At 45.3% G+C, this 22,340-nt stretch overlaps 1 protein-coding gene across 1 annotated transcript; it reads right to left on the bottom strand.

Moving 5' to 3' along the window:
- Window positions 1-3,285: 3,285 nt before the first annotated feature.
- Window positions 3,286-15,012, bottom strand: LOC112551251. Its single transcript, XM_025211208.1, is given in 7 exon segments — window positions 3,286-4,493; window positions 6,746-6,896; window positions 8,325-8,392; window positions 10,384-10,487; window positions 11,056-11,194; window positions 12,260-12,542; window positions 14,946-15,012. Coding segments are annotated over 7 exon segments (1,800 nt in total). The 3' UTR covers window positions 3,286-3,505.
- Between the last annotated feature and the right edge of the window lie 7,328 nt (window positions 15,013-22,340).

Below are 22,340 nucleotides of genomic sequence, written 5' to 3'. Positions count from 1 at the left end.
GTGGCACCACAGACCTTTTTGCAGTGCCATAAACTACACGCCCAGAGCATTAAAACATGTTCCATGCTGCATATTTGCAGTGCAGGGACAAATTTTGCTACCAGTAAATTCCAGTAGCAGAAAAAAAAACAGCACAAAAAAAGCAGCATGGTACACACAAGAGGAGCATGTGCCAGCAGACATGGAGGCTTGGTCCTCCCAGAAGATACTCTGGCCAACACATCTCCACTCCTTTAGTTGTCCCCTGGCTCCTCCAGCACACTGGGAGCCAGGAGGAGCGGGAAAAGGGCAGTTTCCTCAAAGTGGGGCAGTTTGCCCCACACCAATGTGGACTCACAGGGGCATGCACTTTGGCAAAAAGTAGCAGCACAAAATTGTGAGGTGAGGGAGGCACTTTCAACTCCTGTTCAAGCTGTGCCAGTGTTCAAGCAGGAATTCTAGATTCAAGGGGACAGAAAGGGACAGTGCAGGTGGGAGCATGACACTGCAGGCTAGTGATGAGGGCACTCCCCTGGGAGGGAAGATCTGGGTTCTAGCCTCTACTCCCAGCTCTGTTGAGACACTGAAAAGCCATTGGATAAAATACATAAATACTAGGAATGCAGTTCCCCTTCTTCCTAGCTGTGTCCCACCCATTAGCCTAGAGTCTTGCCCTTTCCTCCTTGTACTTCTCAGATCCCTCATCTCTAGGCTAAGCATGTCCAGTGGAGATGGACTCTAAAAAAATCTGTCAAATTGTATAGAGTCTCTCCTCCAAACATGCAATTTTAGAGGCATATTTGGTGAAATTTGAACAGATTCTCATGGAAATGGTGAGAGGAAAATCCCTAACACCAGGGCAACCCCCCCTGACAAAATTCAAGTCCCTGCTTCAAACCATGCAAGTACTACAACTGCTTAATGAAACAGGTGTAAGAATTACTGGTATTTTCAACAGGACCAAGCAATATGTTTTACCCTAATCTCATTCTTGGGAAATGGCTAAATATTTTTAGCTCAAACTTTCTAACACCTATATGCCTTGAGAGGGATGTCTGGCATAGAAAATCTCAGCTGAAAAGCTTCAGGTTGGTGAACTTACAAAAATGTCCTCGCTGGGGACAGCCTTATCCATTCTCCTTCTATAGCAGGGCTAGATCCACAGTACAGCTTGGCATGAATCAGTACAGCTTCATAATGGAGTTTCTAATATTTATATTAGCTTTGGATTAGGCTCAAATTGTATAAAGTGCTAGAACCATGTAAAAAATATTCTTGTAGACTGCAAAATAGGCATCTGATTTTTAATAGAGGCCTACTCTTCATATCTCTTATTCTTCAGTACCTTTCCAAAATACAGCCAGATCACAAATTGACTTCTTGGTTCAATTCTGTGTAGCCATTCTATACATCTTTGTCATAAAGAGAGGGTGAATAGGCTGTTCTGATACTTTGGGTACAAAATTGTCCTGGAACCTGAATATCACTTACAGTACATCACCAGGAGGCCCTTTGACTGCAGGAGCAGGTGAAGGAGGAGGAAACTAGCTGCACAGTGTGATATGCCATGAATGGGAGGACAAACCACATGCAGAAGGAGCGGGATCCTGGACTTCTTAGAGGATTCTGAACTAAGTCTAAAGATCACTCCAGAGCAGTGAGAAATCAGAAGCAGGTAAATATGTACGGGTGTGTTCATTGCTTTTTTCAATCTGCGTTGTTCTTTTGCTAGTTAAAGTTGAGAGTGATATTAGAGTTTATAGAACCCCATGCAAAGCCCATACATCTGTTTTCCACCACTATCACTTGGCCTTGCCAAAGTGAGAGATGAAACCAGGGTATGCACAGTGTTAGAGCTCTGGGAAAGATTTTTTAGGCTTCTGGTGTGTCTGGGGATCAGAACTGGGATCCCATTTCCATGAGCAAGTAACTGGCAGTGCATTGGAGATGTGCTAGAGAAGCCAAGGAGAGAGTCAGTGAGATGCCCTGTGAAAACCAAGAGAAACTGAAGAGTACATAGGACCCCAAAACCACAGCCTGGTGAGCATCTAGAAGCTTTTCTGGGGCTGGGACATTCATTCATCACAGCTTTTACCCCTTGCTTAGCAGACTTGCTTCATCTTAGAACCCTGATCCCTACAAAATGGATGAAGGATCCACTAGTTTTGCCTGGTTTTGTTCAGAGGCAGTGAGATTTGTCCACAGAAGTTGACTGTGTAATGCTGCTGAGCAGCTGATGTCCCTCCAGAAACCCTCTGGGTCTGTGAACATGAGACAAAAAGTATCACCTGTCAGAAACAATAACGACAACCACAGCTCAAACAATCCAACACCCTGCTTGGCTTTAAACACTGGGATTAACTAGCTCACAGGAGAGAAAACACTGCCCCACTTGCTTTGCTACCACAAAGCCATGTGCTCCTAACAAAGTGTGTGTCAATTTTGTTCAGTACAAACACCTATTATGTGCAAATAACAGGTTTTTGGGGAGGCAGCTACTCAGTACATTTTGTGCATACTGGCTTTGTATGAGTGGATCCTCAGCTTTGGAACTAGTGTTAGTTGTTAAAGTACTTTGGACTAAATTTTCAGTTAGTCTCTAGCCCTAGGCAGTGATGTAGCAAGCCAAGTTGGCACTGGGGCAAACCCTACTGGAAAGCAGTGGGGGGCATGTGATTCTGAGGGGGAGCAGGGCAGAGGGTGTAGGCTCTGCGAGTGATGAAGGATAGGGGGAAGCTCCTGAGAGCCCCAGCTCTCTTGGTCCTAAAGCAGCAGTAGCAGGGAACTGTTTTGGAATCCTATCATGGCAATGCTGCTGGGGCATAGACTCAGCAGGGATGGAGGGCTGATTCTGGCTCCCCTCTTAACTTGGTGCCCCAGGCAGGTGCCTCTCTCCCCACCCCACTGGTCCTTGTAGAGAAGCACAGCCTGTAGGTCAGCCTTCCACCATCCCTATTCATGGACTCGTGACACAGTGGCACAGCTGGGGTCCCCTACAACTATTCTTCTTCCTTGATTCTAAGGGCATAGGGAGCTCTGGGAAGCACACCTTAAATGAGAGTACCTCTGAGGCCCTAAATCATGCCAAAGGTTGAGCAGGCCCCATCACAATACAGGAGACATTGCTGGTATCCAGTTCTCCTTCCCCTCTCATCCCCTATCAGTGCAGTAACTGAGAAGCAGGTCCTTTTATTTTTTTCACATGTACCACTCTAAAAGCTGGGGACAGTGACCGCATATCATTTCAGATTCAAGAAAAGTGATTCTCTTTCCCACCCTAGGAGGAGTTCATATTCTATGTTTAAATGGTGAGGTGGCAAGGAATAGAGCAAGGCCCAGTAAGAAACATTAATAACCAACAATAGACTTCATTTCCTTTCTCAAATGTTTTTAGTTTAAATGCTTCTTTTTATTTTTTTTGTTTGTTTAAAAAAATCTTTCTAGGTTCAGTCCCTGCAAGCAGCTCATGGAGCCCAGCTGAAGCTCCTCTCACTGCTTCCCTGTAGAATTCTTCTCTATTCCTCTTCTACTGTTCCTCTTCAGCATCAGACAATAAAAAGAGGATGTCCATTCCTGTGTGCTCCTCTTGGAAGGGGACAGAAAGGTCATCTTCTCTAGAGGACACATTCTTTTCATTCTCTGAGTCTAAGGACTCTTGCAGGGCTTCTGCAGGTGAAATGCAGCACTCATCACCTTTCTCCAGGGAGCTGCAGTGCTTGGGATCTCCGGCAGATTGTTTCTGTAGTGATGGGAAAGAAGGATCCGTAAGACTAACTGTTGTGGAATGAGATGTCTGCCTTCTTTCCTCTGCTAAAGAGCCATCAAGAGGAGACTTGCTTAGACAGGTGTTAGCTAGTAATTCTGTATCTGAGCTTGCATCAGGCATGCTTTGAGGATTGAGCATGGGAATGATAATGACGTTGTTCTTATTGACATGGGCTGTCACAGGTTCTTGACAATCCTGGCTTTCTTGGAGTTCCTGTAAGTTGCCAGCCACATTCTTTCTCTCCACTGAGCACTGGCTGATGTGGAGTTCTGTGACTTTAATCACAGCTGGGCTATTCCCAGTTCCTGGTTTCTCATTTACAAATCTTATGGGCTCCGCCTTTGCCAGTGTCCCTCCAGTAGCCCTGGTAACCCTCCCTTGAACAGACTTTAATGCCTTTCTGCCAGAACGCTGCTGGACTAGATTGGCGTGGATTCCCAGTTCTTGTGCGGGTCTTTCTGTGTTTTTCTTGCCTTTGGTTGCACTGATGGCCTGCAGCTGCTTGGCTGAGGAGATGAGCTGTGCAGTGCTTGGCTCCTTCTGTTGCACATGGCTTTGGTTTGCTGCTCTCTTCTGGGGAGGGTTCTCTCGATGTGTGCAGACTCTATTGGTGACAGGCACTAACTTTCCTACCTTATGTGCCAGGTCCATGAGACCACGTGGTGTCTGGAGTGTGCACAGTCTGGAGCTGTCTCCCAGAACCTTGCTGGGACTTGGGTAAGGAGCACATGTGAATGAATTTTTCCTGCTTGTGAGGGGACACAAAAACAGTGGACAACAGTTAACAAAACAGCAGCCTGATGTTCAGAAAGAAATCACTTGGCTGCCAAGGCACTGAATTGGTATCACCCAGTCAAACTAATACATTGATAAATACATCTACAGCCTTCTCATCTGGGACACAGGCATGAAATCAGTGGAAATGTTGTCTGAGTCATGGCCTTCAGTCTGGATCCTGACTGGGACATCCTTTCAGTACATACAGTGCCTCCAGAAAAAATGCAGATATTTTAGAATCAGATCAGTATATCTCTCACTTCCTGGGGCATTTACTACTTTCCACTGGTTATGTTTAAAGGGCCCAGTTCCAATATTCTCGTAAGGATAAAATTCTGGAATTAGCACAAACTTCTGCTTGAGATCATGCTGCGCTTTTTTATTCATGATGTGAGCGCTGCCAGCATCTGAGACACTGTAGCTTTGAATGGAGATAACTTCAACACCACAGGGCCTGCAAGATGAGAAACAGCAGGCACCTCTATAGAAAGGGTTGGGTTCCATTACTAGGACCCCAGCTACTGAGCTGATTAGATCATATTTCCTGCATTGACACCGAAGCTGTCAGCATGTCCTATAGAGGAACATGTGAAAGAAGCTGTAGAGTACTACATTAAGGAGGTATATCAATTTGGATAGTGAGGAGCCAGCTGGCAAGTGAATGGAACATTATATATCCACTCCATCACTCTCATTATTGGTCTCCTTTAGCACTCAGTCCTCGTTGCATCTTCATGCATAAACAAAGTTGTTATAAAGTACGTTGGCATTAAATCCACGTGACAAACCAATTTTTGCTGAGTTTGGCATGCCACTCATAATAAATGGCAGGCTTTCAAAGAACAGTTTCTAATGAGGCACCTGAATTGGAATCAAATTTTCCAAACAGCTTAGCATCCACTATGATAATCACGGTCCAGTTTTGGGTGCTGATTCCTTTTGGGAATCCTCACCTTAGAGTAGCATTCCACCCCTCAGATTGCTTCCAAGTCCTTAATGGCACAATGAAAAACTTTCCTTGCTGTACCACCATCCATCCCCATGGTAAGATATTTTAAAATAAATAGGTTTGATGCTGAAAGACAGTCAACACCTGCAATTGGGACTGGGTAAAAAACTAACTCAGTTCTGGAGGAAAAGGAGGTCATTGCCAAGAGACAATTTCTAATCCATTCTCAGTATGCCTTAAATAGTTGCTCAGAATTCCATCTGGGGCTATTATGAATTAATTACTCCATTAGCTTATGATGCAGGGGATGAAAGGAGGAGAAGAACCAGCAATTGGAAGGCATTAACATGCATCTCTGCAAATCGGATAATTAGAAAACATTTGCTTGCTGGCAGAACACTGCGTTTTTCCTTGCTATGGTGGACAACAGATCCATCTGAAAAGTGCAGAGCATGTGGCCAGATACAATGAAGTGTAATGCAGATGGTTGGAAGCAAAATACATACTTATAAGGGCAGTGTCTGACAGCATGGAGGAGTTGTGTATAATGGGAGCACCGAACTGCCACCTGCATCTCTTGCCTCAAGGACAGTTAGAAGGCAGAGTTGCTATGAGATTTACTTTTTCAGTCAAGTCTGATCCATTTCCAATGAGCACCATGTACCAGGAGATTTGGAAAGTGCTCTTCATTGTAAATAAGGCCCTCATCCAACTTTTACTGAAGGGAATAGAGTTCCCTTGACTTCGCTGAGCTGGATTTAATGAAAGACATAGTGCTGGGAGTTAACTTCCTCCTCTAATACCACATTGAATAACTCAGATGTTTCAGCATAAGTGACATGCCATACACTTGGGCTCTACCTTGGCTTTAAATAGGAGTCCGCAAAAGTTGTTCCAAATACAAGTCAGACTTATCTTCTCTTGGGGTTTGAGCATGCAAAAAATTGGGACCTGAAAATTACCACCAGAGGTAGCAACAGCATAACTTTAGTATTGTGAGGGCTTAGTCAAAGTTATCCCCTGCTCTCGGTAGGATCCCTAGAGTATAAACAATCTTTTAGTCTAAAAAAACCCCCAGAATTAAAACCACCTGAATCCTGTCTTCATTTTACCTGACACCAGTGGGTAATTCTGGTCCCAGCTTTCCTAGCCAAGATGTAGCCTGGCTGCTCTAAATCTGTCCCATGGCTTGTTTACAATACAGTTCCAAAACCGAGAGAGACAGGCCGTGGAGATGGGACCTAGGGTTGTGTGACAGCCTGAGCACCTTGTACCTGAGAACCTTTTGCTTTTCCCTGTGGCAAAGAGTAGGCCAGCTTGTTTGGCGAGCTGATTTAGGCAGCTTCAGAGCTGACGGCTGACCTAGGTAGATGGAACGCAGATGCTGCTTCATGCATTCTCTCGTGCAATGGTAAAAGGCCTTCCCTGAAGAGGAGGACAATGGTGAATACAAGCATCTCTGTCAGAGATCTTGACACAAAGCCATTTTAAACAGGGCAGTAAATACTTTCCACAGGCTGCCCTTGGAGTCTATGAAGATCCCATCCACAGGTGCAGAGTTCTTATTTTTGGTTTACTCCCCACCACCATACCTGAGACTGACTGCCTTATGAGCTAGAATGAAGGGAAAACCCTGTATCGTATGAACTACATAATAACAGGAGTAGCAGGAAAATGCAGTGCTGTGCTGTGCGTCAGGCTCCAAGAGAAAGCCCTGCCAACCTGGCCGGTTTGTATTTCTTTATAGCCCACAAAAGCTACTTAGCCAGACATGTTGCTTTTAAACATGGACCTTCTCACAATGGTGCTGCTGCACTGACCATACTACTTCCACAGCCACAGAGGTGCCTGCATTCTGATATGAAACCATGGTTGGCAATAAGCAGTATCCAGAGCTTCACTTGGACCTCTCTTAGCTGTAGCTGGCCTTGGTCTGGCTGCCATTGTACTGCTGGCTGGATCACATTTAGGATGCCTGAGCTCCATAGGCTGGAGAAGCCAATGCTGAAACATTCGTCCTTTCTGTAAGGAGAACTGTGTCTAAAAATGTGTCTATCACCATTTTTCTGTGCTGTAGACAGGACTGTAATGCAGCTGCTCCACTCTGTCAGCAGAATCAAGTACATTCATTCATACCAGAGACCTTTTCAAAAATGAGAAGGTCCCCTGCTGTAACTCTACTGAAGCCAGTGGAATTTAATCATGGATGTTGTACAAACTTCCTCTAATGAAGGTCCTGATGCTGAAGAACAGAGTGGATTCTCCTGAAAGAGCCTGAAGTTTCTGGATTTCTCCTGGCACAATCTATTACCTTCTGCTGCCTGCTCAGTGGAAACAGCAGGGAAGCTGATTGAGATCCACATTATGAAACCACCGCACCCACAATTGATCCCTTTCTTAGGAATCTTGGAGGAGAAACACCAAGGAGATTACTAAAGGACAGAGGGTATTTATTTTTCTTCTTAACTAATAAACATCTTTAAAATGTCCAGCAGAGGAAAGTATTAAACTAGAATACAAAGCTTCATTTTAGTGCAGTTCAGTCTGCGGAGTGGAACGTGATCGAACATCTTACTACAGTGCTCAAAACACTTAATGCCTTTGAGTTCCAGCTTTGCTCTTCACAGCATTACAGTCATATTTCCTATACTTAATATGGTAAACAGTGGTACAATTGTGGTAAAGTCACTTGGTTACTTAAGCAACAGAGATGTTGTTTTAAAGGGAACTTTGGTTTCCTGTGCTTGTAAGAGGAGCTTGTCTTAGCAGAAAATGAAAATAAAAATATCAAATGTACGATGACCAACTTCCTTTTCTATTAGGACATTTGCCTATTAGACATGGACTTCTTACCTGGAATCATAAACTGGTACTCTGAGATCGGTTGGTACTGCTTTTTCTCCAGATTTTCAGGGGCCAGCCTTTTACTCAGAAGAAATTAAAAGCATAAGGATTAGATCAAGTCTAATTTTCTTATCGCTGGTATGCTGAAAACAACAGACTAGCATGGAATATCAAATCACTTCACCTATACCACTCTTTACTTGCTAATCAGGTCCTATAGATGTGACCATGTATGTGCATAAAGGTAGAAGGAGATTGTTTCTCTAGCCAGCAACCCAAAAGATGAGCTCTTTCTGGCTCACATCATTATCAGGAATAACAGTTCTCCAGTTGGACCTCAATAGACAGTTCTTAATGATATTCAGGCCAGACAATAATCAGTTTGCTGCTTCCAAGCTGTGCTGACTCATTAGAGTTCACACCAGTGAAAACTTATTTTACTCATTATTTTTTTTTAAAGTAGCAGTGACTCAGACCCTTCCGAGGAGCTCTGATGAGTAAGCGTGCTATTTATACATTGATACTCTTCGACTACATTACTGCAGCAGTTGCAAACCTTAGAACAGGGGCAAGCAATTATTTCAGGCGGAGGGCCACTTACTGAGTTTTGGCAAGCCATCAAGGGCCGCATGATAGGCAGCCAGGGGCAGATTAATATTTATTTTCTAATTTTTTATGGGCTCCGCAGGCCAGATGAAATGGCCTGGTGGGCCGCAACCAGCCCACCCCTGTCTTAGAAGAAAAGCTATTCTGAAAATTACCTGCCCCAAACACTTCCCTTATAACCCGGGATCCTGGTTTTCTCCGATTAAAAACTGCAAATTCTCTGATTAAAAACCCCAAAATCCATGATAAAAATTAAAGGCCCCCCACAGTGCTGCTGGTGCCCTGAACTCCCCCCCACAGCCTCAACGCCCCTTCTGATGCCCCTCACAACAGCCCCCCCAGACCCACAGACACGCAGGCACAGACACTTCCCTTATAACCCGGGATCCTGGTTTTCTCCGATTAAAAACTGCAAATTCTCTGATTAAAAACCCCAAAATCCATGATAAAAATTAAAGGCCCCCCACAGTGCTGCTGGTGCCCTGAACTCCCCCCCACAGCCTCAACGCCCCTTCTGATGCCCCTCACAACAGCCCCCCCAGACCCACAGACACGCAGGCACAGAGGCACACAGAGCAGGGCCAGGGGGTGAGGGCAGGGGAGCCACTCTGTGGGCCACACATGCCAGCCGGCCTGACAAAGGGTTGACACACGGAGGCTGCCCCTGCAACTCTGCCACTGCACCCTGTGCTACCATCCCATGGCCACCCGCACGGCTTTGTGGGCAAGTGGCACAGGGCTTATCCTAGAGGTAAGTGGGGCTTGGAGGCTGTGTGGCAGGGCTGGGGAAGGTGGCTGGGGGCTGAGGGAGTGGGGGTTGCTGCCAACCCCAGATGACACTGCAGCCAGGTGCAGGGCCAGGGGCTGAGGGCAGGAGCACCCCTCTGTAGGAGGCTTTTATGGGTAAGTGATGCGGGGCACACATGCTGCCCGGCCAGCTGCCTGGGAGAGGGGGAGGCTGGCATGCGGCCAGCTGCACAGCTCTGTGTCCGGCTCTGCGATGGCAGCGAGGGATAGTGGCTGGGGGGGCGGGGGAGGGCTCGCGCACAGTGGCTGCTGCTGCTTACCTGCAGGGCCATGCCAGTGGCGACTAGGATCCAGGGGCAAAGGGCGAGTCTGAGCCTGAGCCCAGCCTTGGCTGACTCAGAGGCTCAGGCCCTGCCCTTGCCCCTCTCCCTCCCCCTCCCAGTAGGGCTGGGGGTTTCCTGCCCTTTCTGCAATCAGCTCTGGCAGGCTTGTTCCAGCCTGCAAGAGCTCTTTGCAAAAGCGGAGAATCCGTGGATTTCTCTGCTAAAAAGGGAAATCCACATTTTCTCCGATAAAAACAGGGAATCCGTGGTTTTCTCCGTTTTTCCATGGGAAACGGAAAACCCGGATCCCTGCTTATAACCTGGGGCAATCTGTTAAGGTCTTTAGCAAAAATGCATGTTTCCTCTCATTCTCCCCAAGCCTGCTGAAATACCTGTGTCTTAGAGCTTGTAATAGCTGTGAGTGCTGCCCTCTGTTGGCAGTGGTGCCAAATGCAGATCTGCCTTCCTCTCTTGCTCCAGAACTGCTTGACTTCCTCTGTGTTTAGAAAGGAAGGAATGAAATGAATCCCCCGATGCACACAGCAAGAATGCAAATCAGGGAAGCTGGGTGGAGTATTTGTTAATAGCAGGATCAGTTTCATTTCTCTTGCAGATAATGCCATGCTTTGCTATTACAATAAAGATAAAAGTAACAGAATATAGAAACTTGCATCTTTAAGCTCCCAATTCAGATTTTGAGCACGTAGGTTATAGCCAAAGGTTGTTACCATTTGGCCTATATGAAATAATTTAGTGTTCTCATTCTCATCCCTAGTGGACAGGCAAACACACCGTTCCAAAGCTGCTATCACAGAAGGCAAGGAGATCAAAGACTCAATGGGCTATAGAGGCTGAGTGATGATCGTCTCCTTGCTTCCTAGGAGTAGCTCCCCCAGAAATGAGCTGAAAAATCTTGGTGTGAAAGAAATCATGGGTGTTTGGAGCACTGTCTTGCTAATGCTATGATGTTCAGGGGGATATTAGAGGACTTTGTATGGTAAAGATGTCAAATCCATCACCTTTCTTCAGCCACTGGTCATATAAATATAAATGGAGGTACTTACATTAGCAGCATTTTGTTGTGTGAATGCTTGTCTCAGGAGATGACAGCACCTTCTGGATTCTGCAGGAATCTTGGGCTGAGACTCCACCGTGGTCTTACAGCAGATTCTTGGCCAACTCATTTGTTTTTGTGTGAACACCCTGTGTGTGCAAAGTTGAACATGTTCCCAATTCTTTAAAGGACAATAAGAGAAACTGATCCCTGGCCTAATTTCAGCAGTGTCACTGAATTTACACTAGAAGCAAATGTAACGCAGTATTTTCAATGTTTCAGAGAGGTTCTCTCTGAAAGAGTAGAAGAGGGCAATTTGAACACCTCACCCAGTTCGCTATTGATTAGGTGTTTAAAACTCTTATGTTTGCCTTTGTAATGGAAATCTGTGTATTGCAGTTTGGGGTTTATGAGCCTTTCCAACTATTCCTTTCTGATCAACAATCAGTCCCCTGATTAACAGCCCATGTAACTGATGGGACAATGATATGGCTCCACAGTATTGTTCTTTCAAGGGCTATTTTCCAACTGAAAAAGTCAACTGCACTATTTTTTGACTGGAAGAATACAACAAAGACTGGATGGCTCCTAGGGACCTTGAAGATTAATGACCTGGGATTTGACTGAACACTCAAGAAGCTACTGCTGCCTAACTTGGTTACTCAACTGAATAAAAATACTAAGGGATAGCAGGAACCCCACCAAATCCTTCACGTGGGAAGAAAAGAGTCACTGCCAAGAGATGATGGCAGGCAACAGAGACCTCCTGAATCTCTTTGCTATGATTTCATTTAAACTTCTCTGCACCCTGGGGTTTCCCTGCTGCTCATCCCCCTGAGTGCACAGTTCTGCTAAACCTCGCAAGCACTTGGGTTTTAGAAGTGCCGTGCGCTGACAGAGCAGGGAACTCCCTGAGCACGGGGGAGTGTGAATGAAGCTGCCAGCAGTAGCATGAAGAGGAGTTATTGGGTATTGCCACCTTCAAAAATCAGATGTATTAGCAGCATTCCAGCAGGAAAGTTATGATCAAATAGCTGAAACCAGCAAGAAGTATTATGTAAAACACAGGTGTCTGACACTGGCCCCACCCCAGCTTAGCAAAGCAAGTATACACCCTAAGGTCTTTGTTTCAGAAGGATTTCTGCATGCTAACTGCCCTTAGACATAATCATTACAAATGCATACAGTGGGTGTCATAAACCATGTTGCAATACCTATTATGGACACTTAAATTCTGGACAGAAAGGCTTCTCCTCAGGATTTGCTTCTGTCCCACCACCACTGTAGAAAGTCGCTTTGTGAGCTGGCAGGCTCCAGGTTTCTTTTCCTTCTGTTTTTCAGAGTTGTTCTGAACTGCGACCTGTCTGATGTTCTGTCCTGAATCCTGTCTCCCTTTCACACCAGGTTTGAAGACAGTTTCCTTCAACTGGGTGGCTTCTGCCCTTTGATGTTGATGCATTTTTGCTCTGTCCTTTATTGTAAAATTAGAGAACTAGTCTTGTGAAAACAAAAAGGATAGGTTAACTTTATAGTCAACATCAGGCCATAGTTAAACTTGCTAGACTGCAAATGATAAGTAAAAATCAAAGGTCTAATATTAATGGTGAAGTGTGTGTGTGTGTGTGTGTGTGTGTGTGTGTGTGTGTGTGTGCGCGCGCGCACATGTGCATATGTTAAATTATTGTATAAAGATTGTGTTGATGTGGCTAGATATGCTCTTAAATAGCCAAGCATGCAGGAGTCTACCCAATCCAGGGTTTATCATGCAAAGTGTTCTTGCTAACTACTACCTGTCTCAGGTGTTTCTGTCTTAAAGGGTTTGTCCACACACTTATATGAATGGGTACCACTAAAGTGGGTATGGATATCTGTGCTAGCTTTAGTCTTAGTTTGTGTAATAACAGCAGCAAAGATGTAGAGGCACAGGCTTCAGCATGAACTGGTAACCTAAGGGCATAGCGTGCATACCAGTTGACGTATACAGCCCAGCCTCCCTCATAATGTTGCTCATTAGGGCTGTGCGAAGCTTCAGTCCCTGATTCGATTCGGCAGAGATTCGGCCCAATTTGGTGGCCAAATCTCTGAATCTGAATCTAATCAGAGGACCCTTTAATCTCGACGAATCAATTCAGAGCGATTTGGACAGATTTGGCGATTTGGACATAGACACAGCTTTAAATGTTTTTTCTACATACCTCTAGGTATCAGGGGCTATGAACGCTGCAGTGCTGGGGCAGATGTAGCGTCTCACAGAAGCGCGGGGGGCTCTCCAGCGCGCTCAGCAGCCCACCCAGAAGTGGACCAGAAGCACTTCTGGTCTGCCAAGGAGCGTGCAGGGAGGGCAGGCTCCCCCAGCTAAGTGACTGGTGCCTCCTGGGTCTGAGGGGGGCACCCAGGGTCCCCCTGCAGCTGATTGCTGAGCCGGGAGGGCGTGGGAGTGGCCCCCCAGAGCACTCCCCAGCAGACCCAGAAGTAGACTGGAAGTACCTTCGGTCCACTTCCAGGTTCACTGCCGAACACCTGGAGAGTGCCCCCCATGCTCCTGTGGGACGCTTCATCCACCCCAGCACCACAGCAGTCACGAGCCACGCTGCTACCTCAAGGTAGCTTGAAAAAACTTTTCAAGCTGTGCCTTTGTCCGAATCACTGATTCACCAAATCAGCATTGAATCTTCATATTTGGATTCAGCCAAATCGAATCAGGGACAGCGACCCGAATCAACAGATCAAATCACTGTCCCCAGTTCGGGCTGAATCTGAATCCAAATCGAATAGGGCCCATTTCACACAGCCCTATTGCCCATGAGAACTAGCGAGAAGCTAGTATGGCCATGTGCTACAGTGATACCTTCACTTTGCTTAATTTTTACCAAAAGCTTAGTGTGCCCGTTGTCAGGGTTTGTGCAAGGTGATGGCAAGGAAAAGCACTAGCTGAATGAGCAGATGATTTTCTTATAGCCAGTGACAGTAGGCAAATAGCCTGGCTGATTTACCATGAGGAAATTTTGACTCATCCCTAAAGAACGTCAGCAATGCACTTCTACCTGGTCTGTAACACCCACACGTGTATTTTTGGACCTGCTTGTCAATTGCTTATTGGAGTTGTGCTTGTTTGCAGTGCAGGAAACTCTTGTTTTTGAAATAGGAGTGGGAGATCAGGGACAGGCAGAAAAGAAAACGTGAATGATCTGGTGCCATTGGGACCAGAATTAACGTCTGATCAAGAAATGAGGAGAAAATGATGCCAGAGAGTCAGTGTGGTGTTGAATAAAAAAGGATTTTTTTAATTTGTTTTCCTTTCATGAAAGGAAGGATCAGTCAGTGCTTGTTGCTGTAGCTTAGGACATGGGGAACTGGGTTAAACTGTCTACTCTGCCGTAGACTTCCTTGTCATTTAATCTCTCCCTGTTCCTTGGTTCCTCACTTGGAATAATAATGGGTCTAATAACAGTTTCCTATGTCACTGGGTATTGTGAGGATTGCTGCATTAGAGAATGTGAAGCACTCTAATATTATGCTGATGGGACTGTCAAAGTACTGTAGGTAAAGTAAATGACTAGCTTTACAAAATTGGAAATCCAGGTACAGCCAAAAAATAATGTTGGAGGAAAGGACTACTGATCTCTGCCACCTTGTTCCAACTAAACATGGCAAGATAAACACATTTAAACCCTCTCATTTCCAATGTCTTATAAAGCTACATTGCATCTCAGCTGAGAAATGATCCTCAGGGATTTAATCCTGCCATTTTACAGTGCAGACACAGTGGGCTCTCTGTATCAGAGAGCCCCTGTAGAGAATGGGGCAGGAAGATAAACTTGATTCAGGGTGATATCCTGAGCACACCCTCATCCAAACCAAAAGGAGATCCCTGGTGGGGATCATGGCAGGTGCACTCACCCAAGAAATCACCTGTTGTGAGGAACAGCAGACTATGGGGTCCAGGGGAGAAGTGGTAAGGAGTCATCTAGGGGTTGCACCACTGTTGCCGGCACTGGAATATTTGGTGTCCGGCTGCCGTGGGGGGCGTTCCAGAACGTGCAGACAATGGACATTCCATGCCACTACCCAGGGACTCCGAGGAGGGAAGTGGTTCAGGTGCTGAGCATCCCACCCTGCCCTGGGCTAGGGGCAGGCAGACCTCCAGAGCCTTTACCACAAGGCCAGAGAAGCTGTGGTTTGAGGATTTTCCTTCAGCACCAAGGACAGTTCCCCATATCCTGGATAGTTCCCCGTATCCTGGCTCTGTCTTGGCAAGGGAGCAGCTGGATTCCTGTTCCTGCCCTCTTTGGTGTAGGTTTTGGGACCCTGGGCAACCCCCCAGATGCTAAGGGCAGGGACTTAGCTCTGAAACATCCCTTTATGATGGGCATGGAAGTGGATCCTCTCTCATTTTTGGTAAGGAAGATGAGGTGTCCTTATCTTGATAACTGGAAGAAGAGGAAGTCTATTCTTATCTATCAGAGGAACAGCTGTCTAGTGGAAGGAGAGTCCTTTCCTGAGCTATAGGAGAGCAATAGGGAGGGCTGCTTCTTGGTTCTGTGGCTGCTGGGATATAAGGAACTCTGAGAGGCTTCTCTTGGCTCCAGAGAGGGAAGGGGGAGCAGATCTTACATAGCTCCACAAGGAGGGACCTTGTTTTAATGCCCTCTCTAATCAAATAACACAGTCAAAAGTGGGGCATATGGTCTGACCAGGGGAAAAGTCTAAGAACCTGAATTTGCCATAATGGAATAATAAAATATCCGGGGCAATTTTCCCTGCAGTCTCCAAAGTCATCTCATACTCATCTGCTTTGTATTGGATATACCATGTAATGGGGGTAACTGCTGCTTCCTCTGGCTCTCAGAAACACATGCAAAAACATTTCGACATGAGAAATAATTGTAAAATACCTCCTTTTTCTGGTCTTAATTACTGGATCCAAGCAGAGAACAAGGAACTCCAGTGAACTCCAAAGACTTCAAACATGTTGTACCTGCTTACCCCTGTGTTCTGCTTAGCCCCATCTATTCAAACTAAAATCATTTGCAGGGTTCCTTAAGGAAGCACAAAGCATTTGTCATGCCTTTGGCAAATGTGAAGCAAATCAAAATGAGATTTCTGTTTCTGTTCCCAAAGGTATTTTTTGGGATGGGAACAATCACTAGTTTCAATAGCGCTGACTGAATTATTCACTGCAAGTAGTATTTACTGTGAGATTAACTCTTTCCTTCTAGTTTTAATCATTCACAAACCAAACCTTATTTTTATGAATGAACATGTTCAGAACTATTCACCAAACCATTTGGAAGAACAATTTCCAACCTAGGGATTGTTCACTTTAACTATAAGTAATGGCTGATTGCTCCTCTACTTCAGATGGTATTATTGCTGCTCCTGGATTGGATTAAATTGTTAACACATGATTAAGATATAGCAAGTAATAAATCATGAGATTTCTGTGGCGTTGGGACCAAAGAATTCTTGTTCTAAATTTCATGAGACTTTCATGAATGTTTTGAGACATCGCCTCTAATTGCCTGAATGCTCATGCTTGTAATGGAGTATAGTCAGGCTCGTTTACTCCTGACTGTACTCCCCAGTATGAGATGAAAGAATTATTATGAAACCAGTTGTGATTTTCATAACAACAATTAATTTTTTCTAGCCTTTGTTTTGTATTCCTAAAATGCAGCACCTGAACAAATTAAACTCTTACAGCCAAATTATGGCCCCTTGTACTCAGACCAGTAAACTGGTACTCTCATGAGTAGTGCTATATGAGGTCACTATTGTGAACAAAGGAGTTGTAATATGTCCCTTATTAAATAAAATTGCAAAACGTAATCTTATAAAATGTTAGTACAGTATTGCCTGCAGTGTAATATGACTTAAGCAGTGCATCTGAACCTATCTCCTGCAGCCTGGCAACGGTCTTTGTTGCTATAGAAACATGGTTCCCCATTCTTTCATGTTGAACTTCAAGTATTTCCCTCCCTCTAGATAACATTTTATTAGTTGTCACATACCCTCCGTTTTTGTTTATTTTCTTCACTTGTTTTCATGAATAATAGGCTGTCTCCCCAAATTGTGCAATTAAAAGAGAAAGTTATTCATCACTTCTCATCTCATAGATGGAAGAGGACTATTTAATAGATGAATTCAAGTTGCAAAAGGTTTTACTCTACAAGGCCATTTTGGATAGTTTACTATTGTTGCATGTGTTTTAATACAGAGATTGTGGACATCCATTTAATGTACATCCCTTTGTGTTTTAACATACTTAATAGATGAGCTGTGTTTAAAAGAAAACTGTTTTTAAAAATGGCTATTGTACATGCACATCCAATAGAGCAAATATTGTATATATAACAAATATCTAATCTTTGGAGTTCACTGTGACGTGATACTCAGGTACTGTAGCAACAAAGTCTGCGTGAACAGAGATTCAAAGACTTTAGGAGAAATTAAAAAAACAACAGACAATTGAGCTGGACAAATCTAAAATGCAGAAGAACAGCAGAATATTACTTGTATTACCTGTATCAGGAATAAAATGAGTAATAAAAATATCACCCATCATTCTGTGCAATAGATAGACAAAAGACTCTGGAGCATTTCTGACCTCAAGCTTCAGAACACTTTACCCTGAATTGCCCGAGTTATGAAGAGAGGTCTCTACAGTCAGATGGTTGCAAATTTTTTACTTTGAGGCTTTTGCGCTTCTTCCTGATGCCTTTTGTACTAGGTGTGATGGAGACACTGTACTAGGTTAGCTAGAGAGTTCTGCAATTCCTAGCTTTCCACAGCAGTCAAAAAAGAAAAGATCATAACATCCTTTTTTCCTGATCCTCGCCTGGTGAAAATGATCACAGCTACATAATCCTGTCCCAGCACCATTAGAAGGAGCTGGAATGACTGAGATCGTCTTTAGGTTCTCAGCTTACGGGTCACTGGCTCAAGAGTTTCCGACACCTCCCATATTGCAAAGGGTGGGTTGGAGAACCGTCAGCATCAGGATTTTCATGTATGTTGTATTAGCTTCAAAAGCTTCCCAGACTTCAACAACAATTGAGTTAATAGTAACAAAGGAAGCAGGGGAAGAAAGAGAAATTGGGGGTGGGGAAGGATTTTTCAGTAAACAAATCTCTACAGAGAGAAGTGGTTTGGCATTGGTTAGCTGTAGACTGTAATCTTAAAAGAAATATTGGGAACCATCTGACAAGGAACCCCTAGCATATCCTTTGATTTTTGACATTCACCGTGCTACGGTTCCTAAGCTTAAGGGACACAACAGCCAACTCTCACCTACCGTAGCCAATCAAAATGGATTGCTCTGAAGCTGAGTTGCTTGTGTGAGGAAAGTGTAGGAAGCTCATGGCTGCAGAGTAACGCAGGGAAAACATAAGCAAGAGAGAGAGGGAGAGAGAAGAAGAGAATCAAGTAGCAGAGGATATAATCGGCCCCGTAAAGGGAAACGTCCATAACATCTGCAGCTCTGTTTATGCTGATTTGTGTAATAGGCGCCAGTCCTCTCTGTCCCCGAGGGAGATTTTACAGCATTAATTCACTCTGCACAATTCCAGCCAGCGAGGCTTCTCTTCAGCAGCAACCTTTCCCAGCCCTCCACCCCTCTCTGCTACAAGGAAAGAGAGAGAGGCCATTAGAAACGGCACCCTTCCAGCTGACCTTCCTTTGCCCCGGCTCAATGTCTCCAGTTCCCAATGAGGCAGATCCAGAAGTGCCCCGAATGGACCCGAGGATTTTAATTTTTCTTCTGTATGTAATGATCCTCCACGAGCTAGTCAGTGGCTGGATGGAGTATCAGAAGCAGGTAACCAAACCTAAGAAGCAAGCAGGTCCAGTTTGGTCCTCGAGGTGAGTAGATGCTTAATATTTAAAAAAAAAGGGGGGGAATAGCCCAAGATATTCATGTATGTTTTGATAAAGGAGGATTGCTCTACATAGACTCTCTCTGTCTCTCTCTGCTGTATTAGCACATCGGTAGGATTAAGTATGTTAATCTTTTGAGCATGCACTGTATGAACACTTTAAGGATTTGATTTATATTCATAGATGTGTATGCTTCTGACTTGGTTTAAGGTGGAAATATGCTATAACACAGTGAGTTAGACTGCCAGTGGCATACATGAAAGGAAAAGAATTTGCTTGCTTAGAAATAACTGTATTTCTGTGCACAATAACTGTGTTTCATGCACAATATTTGTCAGTGAACCATAAACTTCAATAGTCTCCATGTAATCTATTGGCTATTAAATCACTAGAGATGATGTCACTATCAGGTTGTGTCTCCTCCCACACTTTGGGCTATACCCATCATACTAATCTTGTTTTGTTTCTGTAACACAAATTGTGTATGTAGATAAGAATGCAAATGAAACCCCCCAAATGACCTTAATACCAGATATTAAGTGCATGTCTGTATAAATGTTACCCTTCCATTCCAATAATATAGCATCATCATAATGTTTTTGATAATCATCGTCTTAATATTTTGAGAGTCTCAGGGTGCCTTAGCTTCCATTCATCAGGCACGTGTGCAGCAAAAGCTGCTAATAGAATAAAGTGAGAGAATGATTAAAAGAGGGTGCTGTTCTACAATTGAAATAGTTCCAGATTCAAATGGGACTAAGGCAGTAGTAAAATGGTGGTCTTTTGCTTTTGAAGCAAAAAATACCAATGACACAGTTGTCTTCAGGCCTTATAGTAACTGTCACTTCCAGTGATATTAACAGTTATGGAAATTATTAGTTATATATTAGTAGCAGATGTCCCAGTCCAGATCAGGAGAGTAGCATTTCTTGATGCTGTACGCAGTCTGTCTGCACCACAGATTTACTATGCCAGACAGTGGTGCTGAGGATTGACTCCCAGCAGTGCTGACCAGCTGCCTGTAGTACTGTGCAACATGGCTATCCTGCTTCCATTTCCAGAGGTGGTCCCCACTGAGCAGTGTGGCGTGTTTGAGGGCATTGTTGTCTGGCACAATAAGTCTGAGTTTTAGACATGACTTGCACCTTGTGCAACAGGGCTCCAATCCTGATTGGGTAAGTAGTAGGAGAAAGTCCTATCCCGCCAGGGCTTAGAGTCTCCATAGACCACAGGCAGAAGGTAGGAAGAGATCAAGTAAATTATCCAATGTCACAGGAATAGACCCCAGGTCTCCTGACTCCCAGCTCAGTCCCCAATTTGCTAGACTGATTTCTTGCTAGCAAAAGCACAGTTCTACCTCCACTGAGATTAAGAGTTAAAAATACTGATGAAATGCTTTGTGGTAGGGTTTAGAGCTAGAAACAACATATATGAACCATCTGATCCACTGACATGACAGCAACGACTTGTATTAGAACTTAAAGGTACTGATCTGGTTATAGTCTCCTCGGCAGCAAAGCTAAAAATCTACCTGATTTCAAGTAGAAATAGGATCAGAACAATGAAAGTTTGTGAAATAACTTGTACTATAGGACCGAGATCTACCAACCCTCGTAAAACAACTTTATGATAAGACGTGGAGGAAGAACACTGGAATGACTCATGCTACAACTCATTCACCAGAAACAGCCTAAACATTTGCAATGAAAAGTAGGCCACAGTTTAGCTGCCTGTGAGAGAGAGCTTAGGATGAAATATTCAAAGCAACCTAAGTGAGTTAGGGACCCATCTCCCATAGGAAAAAAGATCAATGGGAGCCAGGTAAGGGATGAATTTATTAAACTGTTGTAGTTATACGGGGGTAATATCCTGGGTGGACACTCTTATTTCCAGTTTAGTCTATGCTACTGGGGAAGCTGGTTAAGCTCCATCAAAAATGCCACTGATGCTGGGACAAGAGTGTCTGTTCCAGGGCAGGGTTCAGCAACGTTTTTGGGCAGAGTGCCAAAAACACCCACTACCTCGGCTTGCAGGATGTTGGTGTGCCCAGGGGCAGACAGTGGGGAAGTTAGGAGGGGTCCAGTCCTTGTTGTAGCAGTGCAGCCCCAGCCCCTTCCCCACTGTCCACCCTGAGGTGCATGTGCCAAGCAAAATACCTTCATGTGCCACACTCAGGCACCCATGCCAGGGTTGCCTACCCCTGGTCTATGCAGTGAGTTTTATCCTTGTAACTAAGGCAGCTTAGCTATACTGGCATAGTTATAATAAAATAGTTATAGTCATGACACTTCCACACGTATATCCACCCGCAGTGCCAGATTTCCAAGTGCTCACAGCCTACAGCTGGGGCCAGATTTTCAGAATTGCTTAGATCCTAGCTGGACAGGTTAAATAAAACCTGATTTGAAAAAGTGCCCAGTAACCAGCAGTCTCATTGTGGCACCTCTAACCAGATTTCCAAAGTACTCATCTCCCAGCAGAGCTCTTGGGCTTTCCAGGCCCTTGAGTTCCTTATTTCCTGGCATCATGGTCTTGTGCTGGTGAAAACATAAGTAACTGGTGCAACATGAGGTTTTCTGACAGTTATATTTATAGACAGACATATTGCAAGAAAAAATACTCAAGCCCTCCCAAGTAATGTAACCAGAGCCTGGTTTAAATCATGGGCCCAGCTCTAATATCATGGCCATATCATAGCAGGTGCTGCCATTTTCATGACCAGATTGTGGTGCCCCCCCGCCTGATTACCTGAAAGCCTCCCCACCCCCAACAGCAGCAGCCCAGCTCAGCTGCACAAAGCTGTATTGCATGCCAGCCATGCCCCTGGGCCAGGACCCACCTCCGTCCCCCCGCGCTGCAGTCAGCTGATTCCAAGAAACCCTCTCCCTCCAGCACCGGGGAGGAGGAAGAAGAGGGGCCAACAGAGCCTCACTCCCCACTACTCCTCCACTGAGCAGGGGCAGGTGCTGAGGGGAGGGAGGATGGGATCCCCCTCCATCTCCCATGGCAGGGGCTTTCCCCTCCCCTCCCCTCCCCACCCAGTGTGGGGTGGGGAGGGCATGGAGCCCCTTCCCCACCCACCACCCCAATGGCTGCCCCCCAGGGATGGGGAGGTGAGAGGGAGGGCTTGACCCCAGCCATACCTTTGCTTTCCTGGTCTCAGCTGGAGCTGGGCTGGGCTGGGCTGGGCAGGCAGCACCGGGCCCCTTCCTGCCCCGGGAGCCACTGCCATCTCCGGGGCTGTGGCCCCTCTCTGCCTGTGGGCTGCAGAGGGGCCGGGCAGGCAACAGCTTCCCCCAGCACTGAACGTAGCGCGGGGCAGGGATGGGTAAGGCAGACTGAGCCAGCACACAAAGATGGAGCTGGGGAGGCAGCCACTGCCTCTAGTCTACTTCATGGAGGCTGGCAGGGCTCGGGGGG

This window comes from Alligator sinensis, unplaced genomic scaffold (assembly GCF_000455745.1).
Source record: "Alligator sinensis unplaced genomic scaffold, ASM45574v1 scaffold323_2, whole genome shotgun sequence".
NCBI classification, from domain to species: Eukaryota; Metazoa; Chordata; order Crocodylia; family Alligatoridae; genus Alligator; species Alligator sinensis.
Note: the sequence above shows the minus strand (reverse complement) of the source record. Positions and strands in the feature narration are given on the sequence as shown.